General features: G+C 43.3%; 1 protein-coding gene across 1 annotated transcript in view; it reads left to right on the forward strand.

Annotated features, from left to right (window-relative positions):
• The first annotated feature begins 1,275 nt into the window (after positions 1-1,275).
• KDM5B (lysine demethylase 5B) overlaps positions 1,276-19,070 on the forward strand; it is a 77,305-nt gene continuing 59,510 nt past the window's right edge. The window contains 2 exon segments of the mRNA XM_044762995.2: positions 1,276-1,705; positions 1,707-1,887. Of these exon segments, the coding sequence (XP_044618930.2) occupies positions 1,515-1,705; positions 1,707-1,887 (372 nt within the window). The 5' untranslated portion in view covers positions 1,276-1,514.

Genomic DNA, 19,070 nt, shown 5'->3' on the forward strand with positions numbered 1-19,070 from the left:
CACCCTATGACAGCTTGCCGTGTCCCGTGCCTCTCTCACGCTGATGATTCCTTCTCTGATAGGGTGCCCTCTGCCCCTTCAGTCTCCACTGCAGGAAAAGGCTTGCCTGGGCCCCAGCGCCCCGGAGAGCTAAGAAAAGGACTGCCTTCTCCAGGGACTTCTCTGAACTCTTTTGGGGCCCAGTACCTGTGGGAAGACTTCAGTGAAGAGGAGGCTTTCCCCCTCCTTGCTCTAGTTGAAGGATCCTTAAGGATAAGTTTGTTCCTGTAGGGGAATCTGAAGGCAGGGCTGGCACACTGTTCATCTCGCCTAAGGAGGCCCTGGCAAACGTCCTTCCATGGGTGGGCTGCTTTCTGGATAAGAGGTCTTTTTAGTGTTGAAGTCCTACTTTTTGAGTTTCCTCACTCTTCTTTTCTGGGGCAGGACACTACGCACACCCTACCTCCAAAAATGTGTCAAAAATGTTCCTATCTCTTGCAGCTACTTAACCTCTGTTGACTCCATCGCCAGCTCTGCAAACGGGGAAAATAGCAGTACCTACCCCACAGGATAGTTGTGAAGATTCAATGAGCTAAAATACCAAAGCGTTTATAACAATACGTTACATACAGTCGGCGTCAGATAAATAATGGCTGTCACTCATATGCTAATAACTCCGATTTACATCTCCAGTTCTCACGTCTCCCCTTCAGACTGATACCCTTCAGCCTGTTGGATATCTTCAACTGCGCCAAAGACGCTTCAAACTCAGCTTGTCCACAAGTGAACACGTTATCTCCGACCCCAGACTGACTTCTTGTTTATATAATCATCTAGGTGAATGCCCAGCAATGCCAACCGGCCAGCATCCGCTCAGGCGTGCATCCTAGACTCCTGAATCATCCTGGATCCCTTACCGTCCCCAATTTATCCCTGCGTCCTGATTTTATCTCCTACATTTGCATCCCTCCTAATCAAGAGCACCACCGCCGTAATTTAGGCCCCCTCGTTTCTCAGTGGATAATTTCTAGTCTTTCGCTCCTCACATCCAGCCTCGCGGTCATACTGCTCGTGGACCACTCTCTCCCTGGGACACCCCCACCTTCCAATAGTCTCCGTCATCACTAGTGCATGAATGTGGGCAAATAGCTTAATCCCCCCGTGCCTCGCTGTCCTTACGTGTAAAGCGGAGCTAAGAGCACCTGCCTCGTGGGCTCGTCGCGTAAATGATTAATCATGCAAAGCGCTCGGAATGTGCGAGTGCTCAGAGTGTTGGCTTCTTGTCGTGCTGACTCGTTTCCTCGCGTCCGTCCACGCTGTCCGTCGCTGGAGCCGTCCCTTCTGCCCGGAAGACCCTTCTCCGCGCCCGGCGCGCGGCCCCGGGGGACTGCGTGCGCGCTGCGCCCGGGGCGCCGGCCGCGGAGTCTCGACAGGACCGAACCGGCCGCTCCGGCGGCGGACCCCCCCAGCAGGCCGGGAACTTGTTGAGCGAAGGGCCCCGAGCTCGGGCTGCGCGGCCGGGGAGCGCCGGCTCCATGGCCCTCGGGGGCGGGGGGCCGGCCCCGCCCGATCCGGGGCGGCGGGTGGGGGTGGGGCGGGACTCCTTTTCCTCGCCGTGGCGGCGGAGGCGCACGGCGTGGGCTCGCGGCGAGACGGCAACGTCGTCGTCGGCGAAGGAGGAGGAGGAGGAGGCAGAGCAGGCCGAGGGCTCGGCCGGACCGCGCGGGGATGGAGGCGGCCGCCGCGCCGTCGCTCGGGGGCCCGGGCCCGCTGGGCGAGTTCCTGCCGCCGCCCGAGTGCCCGGTCTTCGAGCCCAGCTGGGAGGAGTTCGCCGACCCTTTCGCCTTCATCCACAAGATCCGGCCCATCGCCGAGCAGACGGGCATCTGTAAGGTGCGGCCGCCGCCGGTGAGTGGCCGGCGCCCGCCCGCTCGCGGCCGGGTCGCCCGGGGGTCGGGGCCGAGGGGGCGCGGCGGGGACGTGCGGCGGGGCCCGGGTTCGGCCCGGGTGCGGGGGTCGCTCCGGGGCCCGGAGGGGGCGCGGGGCCTCGGTCCCGGGGCCGGGCCGGGGCTCCCCGGGCGCGGGCTGCGTGCGGCCGGCTGAGGCGGGGGCGCGGGTGTGTGTGGGGGGGCGGGTGTGTGGGATGGGTGTGAGGGGGTGCCGGGGCGACGAGGGGGCGTGGGGGTGAGGGGGTGCGAGGGGGCTGTGGGGCCGGCGGTGAGGTAGGCTGTGTGTGAAGTGGGGGCGGCGGTGTGAGGTGGGCTGTGTGTGAAGTGGGGGTGCGGGTGTGAGGTGGGCTGTGTGAGGCGGGGATGCGGGCGTGAGGTGGGCTGTGGGAAGCGGGGGTGCGGGTGTGGGGGTGCGTGTTTCGGTGTGAGGGGGTGGGGAGCCTTGTGAGGGGGTGCGGGCGGCGGGGAGAGTGGGGGCGGGGAGCGCGAGTTGTCGCGCTGAGGAAAGTTCTCAATATGGCGGCGGCGCCCGGTCCTTTGTGTGGCGGCGGCGGCGGCCCGGAGCGGCCTCACCTGGGCGTCCCACCCTGCGGGCCGGGGCGCCCACCCCGCTGGCCCCCGGCCTGCGTGTCTCCCGGGCCGGGAGGAGCGGCGGGCGGGCGCGCCGCGGCCGTGTGCGGGGGCGGTGGTTCGGGGCGCCGGGCGCGGAGGGCCGGCGGGCGGCCGGGCTGGGGTGCGGGCCGGCGGGGCCGGCAGCGCTCGCGTTCCCCCCCGCGGCCCCCCGCGCTGTCCGGGGCGCCCGGGCCGGGGCTCCGCAGCCCCCTAACGGCCCCAACGCTCGTCGCGGAGAGCCGGGCCGCCCCCTCCCTGCCCCCCCGGGGCGCCCCTGCTCGGCTGCCCACCGTCGGCGGGCAGCGTCCGGGCCGGCCTCAGCGGCGGTTGGCCGGCGGGGGCCGTTGGGAGGGAGTTTAACGGCCGCCACAGGTCAGGAGCCCGCCCCGCCCCCGGGAGGCCCCCCCCGCTTGCTCTTTGTAGTGACACTTGGGGTCGCGGGGGTCTCGTCCGTGCCCGCTGCGTCTCGGAAAGCCGCTTTGAGGGGGGCCCGTCCCTCCTGCGTCTGCCTGTGCCGTCCCTCCCCCCGAGTTGAAACACGGACCCCGTGTCTGAGTTTTCGCCGGACGAACTCGACAGTGGAGATGAAGTACGCGCCTCGGAGAGTTGCCTGCTCGGCGGGCTGGGGGCGAGGCTGGAAGCGGCCGCGTCTCTGCGGGAAGCGGCGGGGGACGGGGCTGCCTGAGGGGAGCGCGTCTCAGGGAGCGGAGGCCTGCAGAAGTTAAACCCGCGCTGCTGGAGCCAGGGCTCGAGCTCGTGACGGATGGGGCCCGTCTCAAACGCTTGGCAGTTGGAGTTTGATGTCACACGTTACGAAGTGGACGTTTGCCGTGATGGGGTTTTATCCAGAAACGAGGCCGTTTAAATTCTTGGTAACCAGAGTGCGTGGAGCCGGGTTCCTGGGAGTGAGTGGTCCTCCATGTTGGTATTGTGGTACAGGACTAGGGTAAAGCCTTTATCTTACTTTCTTACTCTGTTTTTTAGGGCTCTTTTCCCACAAAAGATAGTGTGGCTGTGGTTAAGTTTGGCTGCCTGTTTGCTCATCTTGGCCAGGACGTTAGTGGGAAGCGCTGCAGGATGTGTGATGGTGTTATTGTCTTTTCCCATTCTGAGTGTCAGACAGCATCATGGCCACCATTTTGTATTGAGGAGTGCGTACTACAGCCTGAGCAAGGGTGGGAAGAGGCACCGTCTACACACGTCGCCAGGGTCTGTTTTGGAGACCTCCTTTGTGTGGAGGGGGCTTGCTTCCTCCTTTGTTTAACCAACTCCCATGCCAAATGGAAGGAGTTTGGGAATACTTGTTGTTGATATAACCACAAAAAGGGAAAATTTTCCAGAAGTTGTAGCTCTTGAGGAGGGTCTTGTTGGAACAAAGACTTCTTAAGAGATATAAACAGTCTTTGTTTTAGGAACTGTTTTGTTTTAGGAAGCTAACTGAACAAGTAGTTTCATATAGTTGAAATAAAGCAACAAAAAGCCCCAAGAAGTATGAAGTATTTTCCATGGCATTAGCTTTTTAATGCTTGTGTTTCTAGGTGTTTTTTGTTCACTAAGTTTTTGGAACACAAGTGGCTGTATTAAAATGGGGATTGGGGCTACTGGTGTTTTACTTGTAGTTAGGAGGTAAGGGGAAGAACTATACAGCATTTCTATTTCCTTCTCTTCTTACTTTTGTATGGTTAATTAATGCCACTTGTATAGCTTCAGTTTATAGCTGCTCTGGCAGTGAGAGTCCTAAACTGCTTGGCTTCTGAAAACTTGGGGTTCACAGAAATTTGTGAAAGTACAGTAAGATAAATGTGCTAAAAGATAAATCAAGAAGACTACTCAAATCCTGAGTTAAAAGTTTAAAGAGGGAAATAAACACACCTTTGTTTCAAATTAACATCAAGTATATAGGGTAGCCAGGCTTGTTTCTTGGTGGTTTTTTTTTTTTTTAATTTGCAATTAATCCGATTCCTGGTTTTGTTACCTTTAAAATGCAAATTTTCATTTCCTCCTCGATGTACTCAGATGTCTTTTTAAGGACAAATTATATTTTCCATGTCACTTTGTGGTATTTGGAGATGATTAATTTTAGGAGTGTAACTTTTAGCCAAAAAATAGTTGGCTGCTAAGTAAATACTTCTTTGAGTCTCTCAAGTTTGATTGGAATATATTTGATGGCTTTAGTAACTTACTTTCTTGCCCTCAAACATCTAACATTTGGCCATGGATAGGCAGATTCCACAGATTTCTTCTTTGGCAGTATCTAAAAGGCAAGGATTTAAATCAAACCCCAGATGACACAGTAGACAGATTTTTTTTAACAACTTCTGGTCATTAGTTTGATTTCTTCATCTTTATAGCCAAAGTGTAAACCTTTTAAGTGTTTTCATACAGTCAGCATCTTTGAGTGAGCCTATTGGTTCCACCCTTAGGAACAGGGAGGAACTTAAATAACACATTTCTTTGTCTGGTAGAGGTGTTAATGATATGGAGCGTATTTACTCTCATTTCAGCCTGTCATTCTCTCTAATTTTGGGTTTGATTGACTTTGGCCTAATTCTCTCTATTATTTTCCCAGTTTCCTTGGTGTCACAGAATTTTTCTCTAGTTGTGATTCTTTGGCTACCTTAAACCCTTAACATGTGGAGAAAAGGTTTATCAATGGAAACATCCTTGAGTGAAGGAAGAGTTTTTGATTACATTTTGAAATAACAGCTTTATTGAGATATAATTTATATACCATACAATTCATCAGTTTAAAGTGTGCAATTCTGTAGTTTTTAGTATATTCACAGAGGTCTACAACCATCGCCACAATCAGTGTTAGAACACTTTTCATCACCCCCAAAAGATACCCCATACCTACTTGTAACTATTTTTTAAGGCAAATTTAGGACTATACTGCTCAGAAGAAAAGCGTTTTTTTCCTCACTCGGTAGGAGGCTGGATTAAGTCCTGGAGTTCTAGTTCAAAAGTGGCTGCCTTAAAGGAGAAAGAAACTTCGTTTGTTGTAGTCTTTGAATGGGTGTTTAGCTAAATTTGCCTTTGCTGGTGGTAAGTTAGTCACATTAGGAGCCACCATCATATACATCTGGTTGTAACTCTTAATCAACAAAATAATAGTCTTTTAGAATGGAAAGTGAGTGATATTACAAATATATGAGGTGGCTAAAGATTCACACACCCTTTCGGGAAAAATTTCCTGTGATTATAGAATTTGTCTTTAAACATACAGTGTAAACCTTTTTAAAGAGCAAAATAAATAGAGAATTGCCTTTGAAAAGTGTTATTAAATCTTCTGTATTAAACCTGGAGTTTGATTCCTTTCATTATTAAGAGACACCGATAAGAAAAATGCAAAATAATTATTAACCCTGAGTTTCTTTGTCTCTAGGTACTTAATTTTGTTTATGATGTGTTCACCTAGACTTAGAGTATTTCCGGTTGATAAATTAGTTCTAAACTTGTTTGTTTGTTTAATTTGGAGGATAATAACAAAATCCAGGATGTTCAGGATACTTTAATATAGGCAGACAGACAGCTGCCAGTGAGAATTTTCTTTTAGAAAGGCAGAAAATACCATTGTAAACTATTTGATTAAAAAAAAAATGAATCTGGTTTACGTCCTGTAAATAGGATCTTTTTGTAGACTTTTGTAACCTCTCATTGTTTTCTTAATTGGGCCACATTAAAGTTTGGCTATAGAAAAGGGTAAGGGAAAACTCATGCCCCCAAAATGAAAGTGCTAATTAGGTTCCTGGACTTAAGTTCCAAGAAGCCTAATTCTGTACCTCTGTCCAAAGGCCTTCTATAGGTTTAAAAAACCAGAACCTAGAAAAACCTTGCTTTCCTCCTTGCACAGTCCTTTCAGCTTGGTTTGTGTTGAGCTGGTCGTGTGATTTTTCCTTTCTCAGAGAATTAGATAGATATTCTCTGGAAATTATGCTAATATTCCTGTTTTAAGTGCAGAAGATCATTGCCAACCTAAAAAAAAAATTAGGTGGAATAAATGTTGGGAACTGAAGGAATAGCTATACTTTCCTTTCTGAAATTTCTGTTAAGTTTGGGTCACTTGAAGAGGAATTACCAGAGGCGTACTGATGAGTCCCTTTGGGGAGAGTGGGTGGGTGGAGTGATACTTTGGAAAATCCGTATCACTGGGCTGCTCCTGTTTACTTGAGATTATGTGAAGTTTGAGAAACTAATAACTGGATTTTAAAATCTTGAGTTGTGAGAAACTTGTTTTAGGTGTGGGAATTGTATGCCACCTAATGAGGATTTCTTAAGTATTTATTAACTGTTGTGTTCTAGCATGAGATTAAAGAGAAAAATTAAATGAGCTGTTACCTTTGTACGCTTCCAAAAGTTCTTCCAAAAATGCTCGTTTTTTCTGTTATTGACTATTAGATGAGCTCTATGGTGAATTTGTCTTTTAGAACCCAAGTTTATGAACCAGACTAATGAGGAAAGGCTGTCTCTAGGGCAAGGAGACATTGCTGTTCCATAATTATAAGATGTTTGGAACAAAGATGTGGAATTTGACTAAATGCATTCTTTTAAGTCTCTTTTTTTTAAACATTCAGATCTTTAATTGTAGACTGTTTCTCTTAAAGCATCAAAACCATATATCTTTAGACATGGCCTAGAGTCATCCTATATGCTCTTTTTAAAAATATGTATTTTTTTATTATTTAAACTTTTTTTCTATTATTTACTTTTATTTCTATTAAACTAGTAAAGACTAGTTACTTTGCTCTGCCAGAGCCATCACTTACAGGGTGTAAATTAAAATTTTTTTCAAACATAGACAATAGTAGAGAGAATATAGTTTCTAGCTGTTTTCCTGGATATGAGGGCAGGAAGCAGAGTAGCAGCATTGGGGTTGAGAGCAAACTAGTGACCTTCAGTTGTAGAGAACAATGTGGTTTAGCTTTTGTCTTATTCAAGGTATCAGTGAGATTTGGGCAATTAGGAGTGAGGTTTGTAGCTGTTAGTGAGTGATGATCACTTTGCCCAGTTAGGATGGGGATTGTATTTCTCAGTTTTAGTTAATGGCTTTGTTACACATTTGTTGGAACCTGTGCAGAACGTTGACCATCTTCAGGCCAGCTCTTGGCACATGGAGGTTTGGTAACGGTGGTGGATGGAGGGCGTTCTCTGCCAGTATCGTGCAGTCTCTGCTTTTTGTCCGTTTTCCTATCTGCCGGACTTTATCTCAACAGAACAGAGCTGGGAGTCAGGGGTAATCAAGAAATACAATGAAGTCTCTTTCTGGAAAAGGAGTTTTAAGGAAATGAGAATCAGGAGTCTAATAAGTTTTTGGATAGGTTGTTAGGTTCACTTTTCTTTTCTTTTCTTTTTTTTTTTGAGGAAGATTAGCCCTGAGCTAACTGCTGCCAATCCTCCTCATTTTACTGAGGAAGACCGGCCGTGAGCTAACATCCGTGCCCATCTTCCTCTACTTTATTTGTGGGACGCCTGCCACAGCATGGCTTGACACGTGGTACCATGTCCGCACCCGGGATCCAAACCCGGCAAACCCTGGGCTGCCAAAGAGGAATGTATGCACTTAACCGCTGCGCCACTGGGCCGGCCCCAGGTTCACTTTTCTGTGAAGAATGGTAATTTGACTTTCAGCCTTGATGGTGCAGTTTCTATTTCAGAAGAGTTGCTAATTAACATTTATGTGATATCAAATGTTCAAAATGAGCAATTTAAAAATCGGGTCATTGACAACTATTTTCTATCAGTAACCCCTTAAAAATCCAAGTGTCCGTCCTCCCGCCCCCCAACTTCATTTCTCAAATAGGAGACTAAACACCACCAGGCAGAACATCACGTAATGAATGGCTTTTTAGAACTTACTGCTTCCCTTTCACTCGGTAATCTGTTACTTTACAACAGATGTGAAATTTAAGGAATATTGCTGGGATAAAAATAACCTTTATCAAGGGGAGGGTGTGTGGATTTTTATTTATTACTTTTTAAAAGTTAGTTGCTCTATTATGTAAAAGAAGGAGTTGGCGTTTCTAGATTTTTAGAATAAGTGAGCAGAGTCTTGAATCTGATTTCATCGTGACCTTGGACTGTCTTTTTTTCTCCAGCATGTGTCTTCTTATCTGCTATAAGGGGATCTGACACTGACCTAGGGCTGCTGTCCAGATTAATTAATTGATAGATTGCAAGGAGCTTAAATCCCAAAGCTTTATTTGCTCACTGCTAAGAAGAGTCTGGGGACAGATTTAGCAAGACAAGGGTTAGTGCTAGATATGTATCCCTCATTTTCTCCTACAGTGAAGGGATTTTTTAAAAGTGAAACTTGAAAAGTCAAAAAGCCCAGCATCAAAACTAGAATATGCAGAATGTAATTCTTCTACTGGTTTAGATGAAGCTTTTCTGTACCTGGATATTTTAAAAGATTAGTGAGATTAAAATCTTGTTATAAATTATTTCAGAAAATTCGCAGGTACATGGGTGTTATGTATGTTTTGTATAGTGTGTATACAGGCAGAAGTTTGTATTTGGTGAGCTTTGTGTAAAGAAATGTTTAAAATTGTTTTAATTTCCCCTAATCACAATTCTTGCCTGACAAGAAAGTTAGTAGATTGAGTATTTATTTTTATGTAGTTATCTTACTTGTAAAGTGGGGAGAAAAGTAGAAGAGGTGGCAGAGAAAATGTTTACTTTGATCCTCAGGACAGAGCCAGATTATATTTTATTCTTTACTAACAGGCAACCTTTTTAAAAAATAAGGCTAACTAGAACTCCTATATAGTCATACACACCTGGATTCCCCAATTTTTTGTTCAAACCTATCTTCTGTTACTGGACCTCACCGCAACATTGCCTCTTAAGATAAACCCCTATATGCTATATTTCCACTAGTGTGGCTTTTTTTTTGAATCAAGAAATTTACTCATAACTGTTTTCTAGATGTATTAAAACATTCTCCAATGGTGTATATGCCAAGTTTAAAATCTTTAAATGTTGAGATATTTAGTTGTGAGCATGCAGGAAAGCTAAGATTTCTTCTCCCAGCTGTGCTTCTTGTGTGGCCTTAGGCAGATTTTTGTGCATTCCTGCATTAATGCTTGCTATCTTACCGGCTTGACCGAACTGTAATGTTCAGAGAACTAAAGTCTAACACTTGATGTGTTTTGAGCACTTGGTTGGAGCTTTTATTAAGCACATACTCCCATGAGGTCCACGTACCCCCAACTGCAGACACTGAAACATGACCGTTTTACTTTAATCTCTTAACTCCAGAAACAGAACAAATCCCTATCGAAACCACATAATTACAAAGTCTTTAAGGCAAGATCCTCCCAATTTTCTGTGTGGTTGTACCAACTCATCATTTGGTGATATTTAAACCAGATGGTAACGAACGTCTCGTCCTTGCCAGGCTTTAACTTGGAGAGAAGAGATGGGGAGAGAAGGATTTCTTTTAGGAAGAAATGGGGAGAGCAGGATTTCTTAGGATTTGTACCCTGGTATCTTTTTATTTGTGGGACAAGGTGTGAGGGGTTGGAGATGAAGAGAGGTCTATAAAGAGAATTTTTGGAGTATAACCTCTATTTGTAAAATTCCAGATATTCCAGGCTTTTTCTTCTCCTAGAGAGACTCTTATCCAATATTATTATGCATTTTGGACAAATTGAGAACAGCCACCAGATTTTCCAGTGGGAGGCTGCCTTCAGGGATTTGTGTAGGATGTGGGTTTGGGGTTTTTAAAAATTTTACTTGGTGGCAGCCTATTCTTCTGGGCTCTTCTCTATAACTGCTTTTTTTCACTACTAACCTTGTGGCTTTTCCTATCTTCCGTTTGTAAACTATATCTTTGACTTACATAATAGATAATTGCTCATTAAGATTTTTTTACGGGCCAGCTCCGTGGCGGAGTGGTTAAGTTCACATGCTCCGCTTCGCTGGTCCAGTGTTTTGCTGGTTGGAATCCTGGGTGTGGACATGGCACCGCTCATCAAGCCATGCTGTGGTAGTGTCCCACATGCCACAACTAGAAGGACCCAGAACTAAAAATAGACAACTGTGTACTAGGGGGCTTTGGGGAGAAAAGGAAAAGTAAAATCTTAAAAAAAAAAAAAAAATTAATTGCCATTTAAAAAAAAAGATTTTTTTAGGGGAGCAGGGCTTAGAATTTGAGTTAGGATACAAGATAATTTGTTTTTGGAGTTTGGTATTAGCTAGCTAGGAAATGAAAACTTGAAGAGAATACAGATTACATGGAAAGAATACTAGAGTAGGAATCAAAACATTTGGCTTCTGTTGTGTGTTCCATTATTTACATGTTATCCTTCAACTGCTAGTCTTAAGAGGATCATGACCATTTTCAGAGTTTTATTCCACTAGCCTGCCTATAAAATGGGGATAATACTGGCCCTGGTTTACATAATGAAGCCTAAAGAGGTGAGTAAACTTACTCAGGGTCACCTAACTAGTAAGTCGTGGAGCCAGGATTTGAACCCAGGCAGTATAGGTTCCAAGCTATGTGCTATTAACCACTATTTATATTGCCTGTTATACGTCTGTAGTAATGATACAATTGATTACATGAGATGGTTGATGGAAAATTATGAATCTTATTCTTTTTGGTTATACACATTCTATCCTGGTAGGCTGCCCTTTTTTCTGATAGGTTCAGCAAAAAACATTTTGTTACGGTAAGACAATTTTATAGATGAGGAAACTGCTGAGAGAAGTTAAGTGATTTGTCTAAGGTGATGCAGCTTTTAAAGGACAGATTGAGGAATTCCAAACAATGGCTTTTTACATCCAAGTTCATTGTTCTTCCTTCTAATACACAGTGGCTCCCTTCATAGTTCCTAGAAATTAGCCAGCTTCTCTCATCTTCCCTCACAGGTTCTGGCTCTCCAGACACAGGTGCAGGGAAATCAGTAAAAATATTGCACATATAGGATATCCAGGTACCATTTTCTTTTGTCCATTATATTTGTTTATAAAATTTTAAATCATATACCCTCATTCTTTTAATTTGTCAGTGTGTATGAGGTTAGCCCTTTTGTGTATTGTTGGTTGATTGGCTCATTTGTATGGAAACTCATAGTTCATCAATTTCAAATTGATGAATTTGACTACTTAGCTTCAATTGGAGGAGTGATTAGGACTCAGGCCCCCTGAATGTACCCCTGCCTACCATCAAGGTCATTCTGGCCTCCACCCCAGAAGAACTGAGTTAGAATCTCATGTGGGGCTCAAGTGTTTGAATTTTAAGAAGCTCCTCTGGTCATTCTAAAGCTCAGCTAAGTTTGAGAACTGCTGGTTTAGGTTAATTTCCTGATGAGGTTTAGGCATCTGTTAATATAAGGGATTCTCTTACCTGTTGAATTTGAACTAACAAATTTTCAACTCTACTACAGGAAACTAGAGAATCCTTTTTGTCAGCTCTGGTGAATGAAGAAATTAATTAGGTCCTTTGGGTTGGTTGTGAGTTCAGTACATTTATTGATAGGTGAGTAAGTGCCAGGTGTTATGTTAAGGTTCTAGGGTTTTAGAAATGAATTAAACAGCTTTGACTTAAAGGAACTCAGTCTGCTGGTGAGAAAGATCTACTGCTAGATTATATAATATGATGTGTTACAAATAATGGGAATTGTATATAGAATGGTTGAAGATATTAGGGTTGGGGGGATATGGAGTTGGGTGAAATATGGGGAGAAGGGGCTGTCTGGGATGTCAGGGAAGGCTTTGGGTTAGGACAGGGTTAGGGAGGAAATAGGGATGTAGAATGAGAATGAGGATCATGACAGAACCCCCAGAAACGCCAGTGTTTTAATGAGGGAAGAGGATCTAGCTGGAGGCAGCAGGAAAAGTTCTGGGAAGCCAAGGAGGAAAGAGCAGGTTTGTTGACAGTCAGTATTTCAGACTTACATGACTTCACGGCGATGATTTTCTTAGGTCTCAACTCTACGCACAGCTGCAAAATTCTCTGTTTAAAACCTGGAAAAGTAGATAATAGAAGAGTGTTTATATTGTGTGTTCCATTGATACCAGGCAGCCATTCAAATGAGGACCAGTTTTATCAGGCTGCGACTTCCTCATATTTTAGGTCAAAGTGGATCTTTTAAATCATATGATCATTAAATATGGCAATAAAGGTGAAAAAATAAGGCGGTTGATAGTGCTTTCTCTACAGCAGTAACACACAGCATGGTCTGAGATATGTCATAGGATAAATTTATTTTAAGATCTTTGGAGATAAGATCTATTATCTACTATCCTAAATTGAGCATTCCTGTGCATCAGTACATTCTTTTTTCTTTCAAACAGGAGATCTAGCCTTGAAGCATGGTCAGAATTATAGTTTATCAAATAGACTGGCAGGTTGCCCTTGTGTAAATACTAAATGATCTGGCAGTTGGATAAACGGAATCTGGCAGTTGGATAAATGGAACAGCTTCTTGGCGATTCCAATTCAGGTTCAAGCTTCAGTCTTTTGCTTCAAATATGGCTATTAAGGATCATACATGTTCTAAAATTATTTCCACTTTTAACGTTAGGCTTACAGTTAATATATCTTAATTGTAGCAGGACTAAACAGCTGTTAAATATTTGCATCTAGTGAAATGTGTGACTTACTATTTACTTTTTCTTTTAGTACAATTGCTAATGTATCTTCAGATGGAAAATCAAGCAAAACAAAGATTTTGCAGTCTTTTAGTATCTTCTCTGAGACTGAGGCTTATTTTTTAGTGTTGCTGCTGTCCATTTCCTGTCCTTGATTTTGAATCTCTAGGAGTGACCAGTTTATAAAGTACTTAAAGGGAGAGCATGTGTTTACAGATCTCATGAGGCCTTAAAGTTAAGGTGTGGGATGTTTAACTTTCCCTGCCCTTGGTACCCAGGTAGGTTTGGGTGTTGCTGAGGGAAGGTTGAGGGGGCGGAGTCCAGCCTCTTTCCTAAACCCCTTCCTCTGACAAACAAATCAGTTTTGGAACCTTTCTCAAGTATGTAATCTTTTCTTAACCTCGGCAGCCTCAGTTTTCTGCCAGAAATTGTCTTTTCCTCACTGGGATACTAGGTATGAAAGAAAACAGAATCAAAACCATTTATTAAATACTTTCCTTGGGGGAAAAACTGTGGCAGTATAGCCACTTGATCATAACATGGGATATTGAAGTAATATTTCTATCAGTCATAATTGCTGTTGGGGAGAAGGATCTGAAATTTCTTTGTATCCCATTCAGTGACTTCTGTACCGTAAGATGTCAGTGAATGACCTGAAAGAAATAATGCTTTCCTGTTAACTTTTCATGATTGACCCATCATGATGTCAGCTCATTTGAGTGGAAGATGTTTTGTTCTAAGGATTTAGCTTTCTTAGAATCCTGGGTAAATTTTAAAAGGATGCTTCCGTTATAGGCCTGATAAGACTTTGGGGAAATGCCAAAAATCTGTATAAATCCTTCTAGTAGGTAACTTTGGTAGACATGTATTAGGGACATTTTGGAAGAGTAAGAAGGTCTTCATGTGGTCTAGTTATTCCCTTACTCTTATTGTTTGTAAACAAAATGGTACTTAGCTTGTTCCTATAAAGTGGCCTGGAAGGAAACTATTTCTTTGAGGTTTGGGGAGCAGTATTAATGAGAGAAGCATTTTATATTTTCACATGGTTTTAACAGTAATAAACTTGAGTCGTTCAAAGGCCCTGCAAATACAGATTATTATTGCCAAGTTGTATGAAAAGTGGTGAAAGAGGAACTTATTGGGACTAATGCTTAAAGAGTAAATACCATGGCATGTCCCTTTCTTACCAGTCTATTTTCATTTACTAATAGATGGTCCAGAGAGACAGTACTTTGCCTTTCCGAATGTTTAATATTCAGAAATTAAAATATTCTTTCAAAGAAGTTGCTCGGTAAAACTGAAAACTGATGGCTTTTACCAGAGCCTGTCTATCTATAGGAGTTGTAATTTTTTTTTTTTTTCCTGAGGAAGATTTGCCCTGGGCTAACATCTGTGCCAGTCTTCCTCCATTTTGTATGTGGGTTGCCGCCATAGCATGGTTGACGAGTTGTGTAGGTCCATGTCCAGGATCCAAACCCATGAACCCAAGCAGCTGAAGCAGATCACTCTGAACTTAACTGCTATGCCACTGGGCAGGCCCAGGAGTTATAATTTTAAAAAAATTCTTATCACTTGGTACTTAACTATTTTAATATGGCTATTAAAAGTTCGTGTATGTTTGCAAACAATTGTGTTGGTATTTTTGGGATCTTTTTTCGTGGTAGGACTTTAGGGAAGGACTGGGTTGACATAGGTATACCTTTTCTAAGAATGTTGGCATTACACACATAGGTCAAGAAATCATTGTTAGTGAATGGAGAAAACACTTGAAGGGGCTGCTTTTAAAGTCTGTATGGACAGATTTCTTTGGAGGGACAGATTGGATGGAGAATCCTGTAGGGGAACTATTAGGGCAGTTATTTCCAAGATTTGGGCTCAGGACACTCAGAGGGTTCACAAGACCCTCTCAGCAGATCTATGAGAACTTCCTCTTTTCAACTAAGTATCTGTGACCAAATTTTCTTCATGTACTTTCACCGAAACAACATGCTACAACTGAATGACTGCAGAAGAAGGTAAGAAAATCTAGTTTATTTCTAGACAATTAAAGAGATTTGCAAAATTTAACAGTGTCATTCTTCTCTCTCTTTTTTTGGGTATTATTCAATGATTTGATTTTTAAAAATGTTTTAATTTCTAATGTGATAAAAATGAATAAATATAACCCACATAAACTAAAGATTTTTGAGTTCCTCAAGTTCTTAAGAGTTTAAAGAGGTCGTAAGGCCAAAAATTTGAGAGTTATTGTAGTAGTAAAAAGGGAAACCTACTTCTGCAAAGACGACTCAGAAATAAATGCATGATCTGTGTAGGAGGTTTCTGTCTGTGGTCATCCTTTGAAGAGGCCATTACAAAACTGGTAGAGGGTTTGGTAAAAACTTCTGTTATTCACCTATCACTTACTTCTATGAAGTGAAAATTTAAAAATGTTTTCAAAAGGGCAAAAAATTTTCTCATATAACCAGTAACAACTAAAATGTTGAAGCGGGCTTTTTTTGTTATCTGCCCCTGCCCTCGAATTATATACCTAAAACAATCTTAGAAGCAGCTCTTTAAACATGGAAATCTGATGTTATATTCTGCTACTTTAAAAAATATGGCAAAAAAATAAATTAATGGGCCTTGACTATTATATATTAATTTATAAATTCTATTTTAGACAATTTTATAATGAAAATTAGAGAATTGAAAACCATTGTGTTAAACATAACCAATCCAAAAAAAAAAATTCAGGGTTGCTTTAGGCTTCCATTTCCTAGTAACTAACATTTTTGATCATTTGCTTTGTAAAAGCCAGGTACCTGTCTAAAGGCTTTACCTGTATTATTTTATTTAAGCCTCATAATGTCCTCTTTTTACATGTACTTAAGGTCCAGGGAGATTAACTGTAGTACAAAGTCCCACAGTTGAGCCTGGATTTGGACAGAGGCAGTGTGACTTCAGAGCCTGTCCTCTTTTACATCTGTTTTAGTGTACAAGGAAGAGGTGGATGGCGTCACTGTGCTTTAAAAATGAGCATTGGAGAAAAAACAGAGGGGAGCCCTTTAGCCTGTATTGAAATTGCTGTGATGAAAAGTGCCCGCCACTGACTAGATGCCAACTAGAGATAGGCTGAGGTCAGGTGCTCCTTGAAAGTTGAGGTTGCAGTGACTTTTTGCTAAAGGAAGGTTATATTTCAGTGATCAGAACTTAATGTAAAATAATACTTGTTATTTTTGCTTTATAGTAAAAAAGAAAAAACCTTTGTATTTGTAATTTCAATTCTCAGCACAGTCCTAAAGGTAGCTGCTCTTCATACTTTGCAGACCGAGAAGTAGAGATCCCTCAAGTGGTGGTAAAGAACCCAAATGCAAATCCAGGTCTTCTGACTGAGTGCTTTGCTCTTTCTGTCCAGTGCCGTATAGCCTCCTGACATTCTGAGGAGCAGGCGTCTTATCCATCAGCCTCTCTTGGTTTCTTGGTTGAGCACAGGGAGGAGGGATTGAAAGAAAGTAGGATGGGATAGTGAGATAAGAACTTGAAGGTAGAAAAATTTTTATGAAAGCAAAACATACTCCCAGGAGTTTTTTTTTGTTAGGTTATAGACCCCTTTGAGACTCTGGTGAAAGCTGTGGACCTTCTCAGAAAAATCCACACGCATTCAATTTATATACAACTTAAGACCCTCTGATTTTAGGGTATAAAAGTGTGATTCCATAGACTAAAAAGAAAATTCTCAAAATAAAGTGTTGTGTTTTTTTCTTTTTAAAGATTGGCACCTGAGCTAAAAACTGCTGCCGGTCTTCTTTTTTTCTACTTCCTCTCCTGAAATTCCCCCAGTACAAGTTGTATATTTTAGTTGTAGGTTCTTCTGGCTGTGCCATGTGGGACGCTGCCTCAGCCTGGCCTGGTGAGTGGTGCCATGTTGGCGCCCAGGATCTGAACCGGTGAAACCCTGGGTGGGTGAAGCGGGGCGCGCAAACTCAACCACTCGGCCATGGGGCCAGCCCCTAAAGTGTTTTTTCACTAGAGGCTCGCTAAGGATGGGAGATAGTAAACAGACTTTGAACAAATGGATGGCTAATTAAAGTTACTTGGTGCCAAGCCTACCCTGAGGGAAGTAAGAAGCAAGGGAGAAGCAGCAGCATTATATCTAACACATTTCATTTCTGTTTGGAAAACACTGAATAAAGCCCTTTATGTTACAAAGCCTTCCTGATAGACACCCATCAGTGAGTAGTGGCCATCAGACCCCGTTGAGGGGCTCATGAATAGTAACTCTGCTTGTTTTTATAATTTATAAATGGGGATTTAGAATGATGATGATGTGTACCTAGTTCTACCTCTTGCATTTGTGAGGGTGTTTTAGGGGCATCGTACTGACATAAAACTTGCTGAGAAAGTCTTTTAAATTGTATTTCATTTGGTTATTGAAATCTCTAATAAGGTTGATAAATCTTGCTATGCTCAACTGAAGGATTTTCTAACTTTCCTTAAAGTACTTACTAAGATACATTCTTTGGATCCTTCAAATTTTGCACTACAGTTTTGTGTTGATGTCGATAACCTAGAAACTGGAACACTGGATTTAGAACACTTGAGTCTAGCTCTGCTGGTATCAAATTAAAGTCTTGTGAGTGCATTTTTTCTATGATGACTGGATTTGATAGACCATGTGCAGTTAGAAAAATGCTTTGGTCCTTAGTTAATATTATACTTTGTGAACTTACCAGAATGTGCTTTTGATACTGATTTTTAATTGGTTTTGTCTGCAGGGAGTCAGAGACCCAACTTTTGTAGCCTCTGTAGAGAGTTATGCTTTCTCATTTTGCTCATTATCATATTTCCAAGTGATGACAGCCTCTGTATAATGAGAAAGATCAAAACAGTCATCTAATATCTTAGGTAGGTGGATGCTAGTAATGGGTCATTTACAAAGTGAACTTTCATGGCATTTTCTAAGAATCTTTAAGCATCCTAGGAAAGTTATTCTCACGCTGGTCAATTTTATCAAACATTTGTCTCAGGTAAATGTGCTGTAAGTTTTTGTTGCTAAGTTAATTCTGGGACTAAGGAAAATGTTTACCTGGTGTTTCTCAGGCCTCTCTGAGGGTTTTAAAGCTTCAACTTCCAACTTAATTGCCTTCCCAAGGGATATATTTTTTAGTGCTCAGGAAAATAATGGAGCTTTTTTTTTTAAAGATTTTTTGTTTTTCCTTTTTCTCCCCAAAGCCCCCCAGTATGTAGTTATATATTCCTCGCTGTGGGTCCCTCCAGTTGCGGCATGTGGGACGCTGCCCCAGGGGAGCCCACGAGCAGTGCCATGTCCGCGCCCAGGACCCGAGCCAACGAAACACTGGGCCACCTGCAGCGGAACGTGCGAACCCAACCACTCGGCCACGGGGCCAACCCCGAGCTTTTTTTTTTTTCCTTTTAAAGATTGGCACCTGAACTAACGACTGTTGCCATTCTTCGTCTTTTTTTTTGCTTTTTCTCCCCAAATACCCCCAGTACATAGTTGTATATTCTGGTTGTGGCATGTGGGATGCTGCCTCAGCATGGCCCAATGAGCGGTGCCATGTCTGTGCCCAGGATCCAAACCGGCAAAACCCTGGGTCGCCAAAGTGAGCATGTGAACTTAACCACTTGGCTACGGGGCCAGCTTTTTTTTTTTTTTTAAGATTTTATTTTTTTCCTTTTTTCTCCCCAAAGCCCCCTGGTACACAGTTGTATATTCTTAGTTGTGGGTCCTTCTAGTTGTGCCATGTGGGACGCCACCTCATCGTGGCTCGATGAGCAGTGCCATGTCCGCGCCCAGGATTTGAACTGGTGAAACACTGGGCTGCCTGCAGCTGAGTGCGCTAACTTAACCACTCGGCCACAGGGCCGGCCCTAATTGAGCTTTTTAAGCAATATGGTTGAACTTTTTTTTATTATTATTTTCTTCTTCTCCCA

Source organism: Equus asinus, chromosome 30 (assembly GCF_041296235.1).
Source record: "Equus asinus isolate D_3611 breed Donkey chromosome 30, EquAss-T2T_v2, whole genome shotgun sequence".
Lineage (NCBI taxonomy): Eukaryota > Metazoa > Chordata > Mammalia > Perissodactyla > Equidae > Equus > Equus asinus.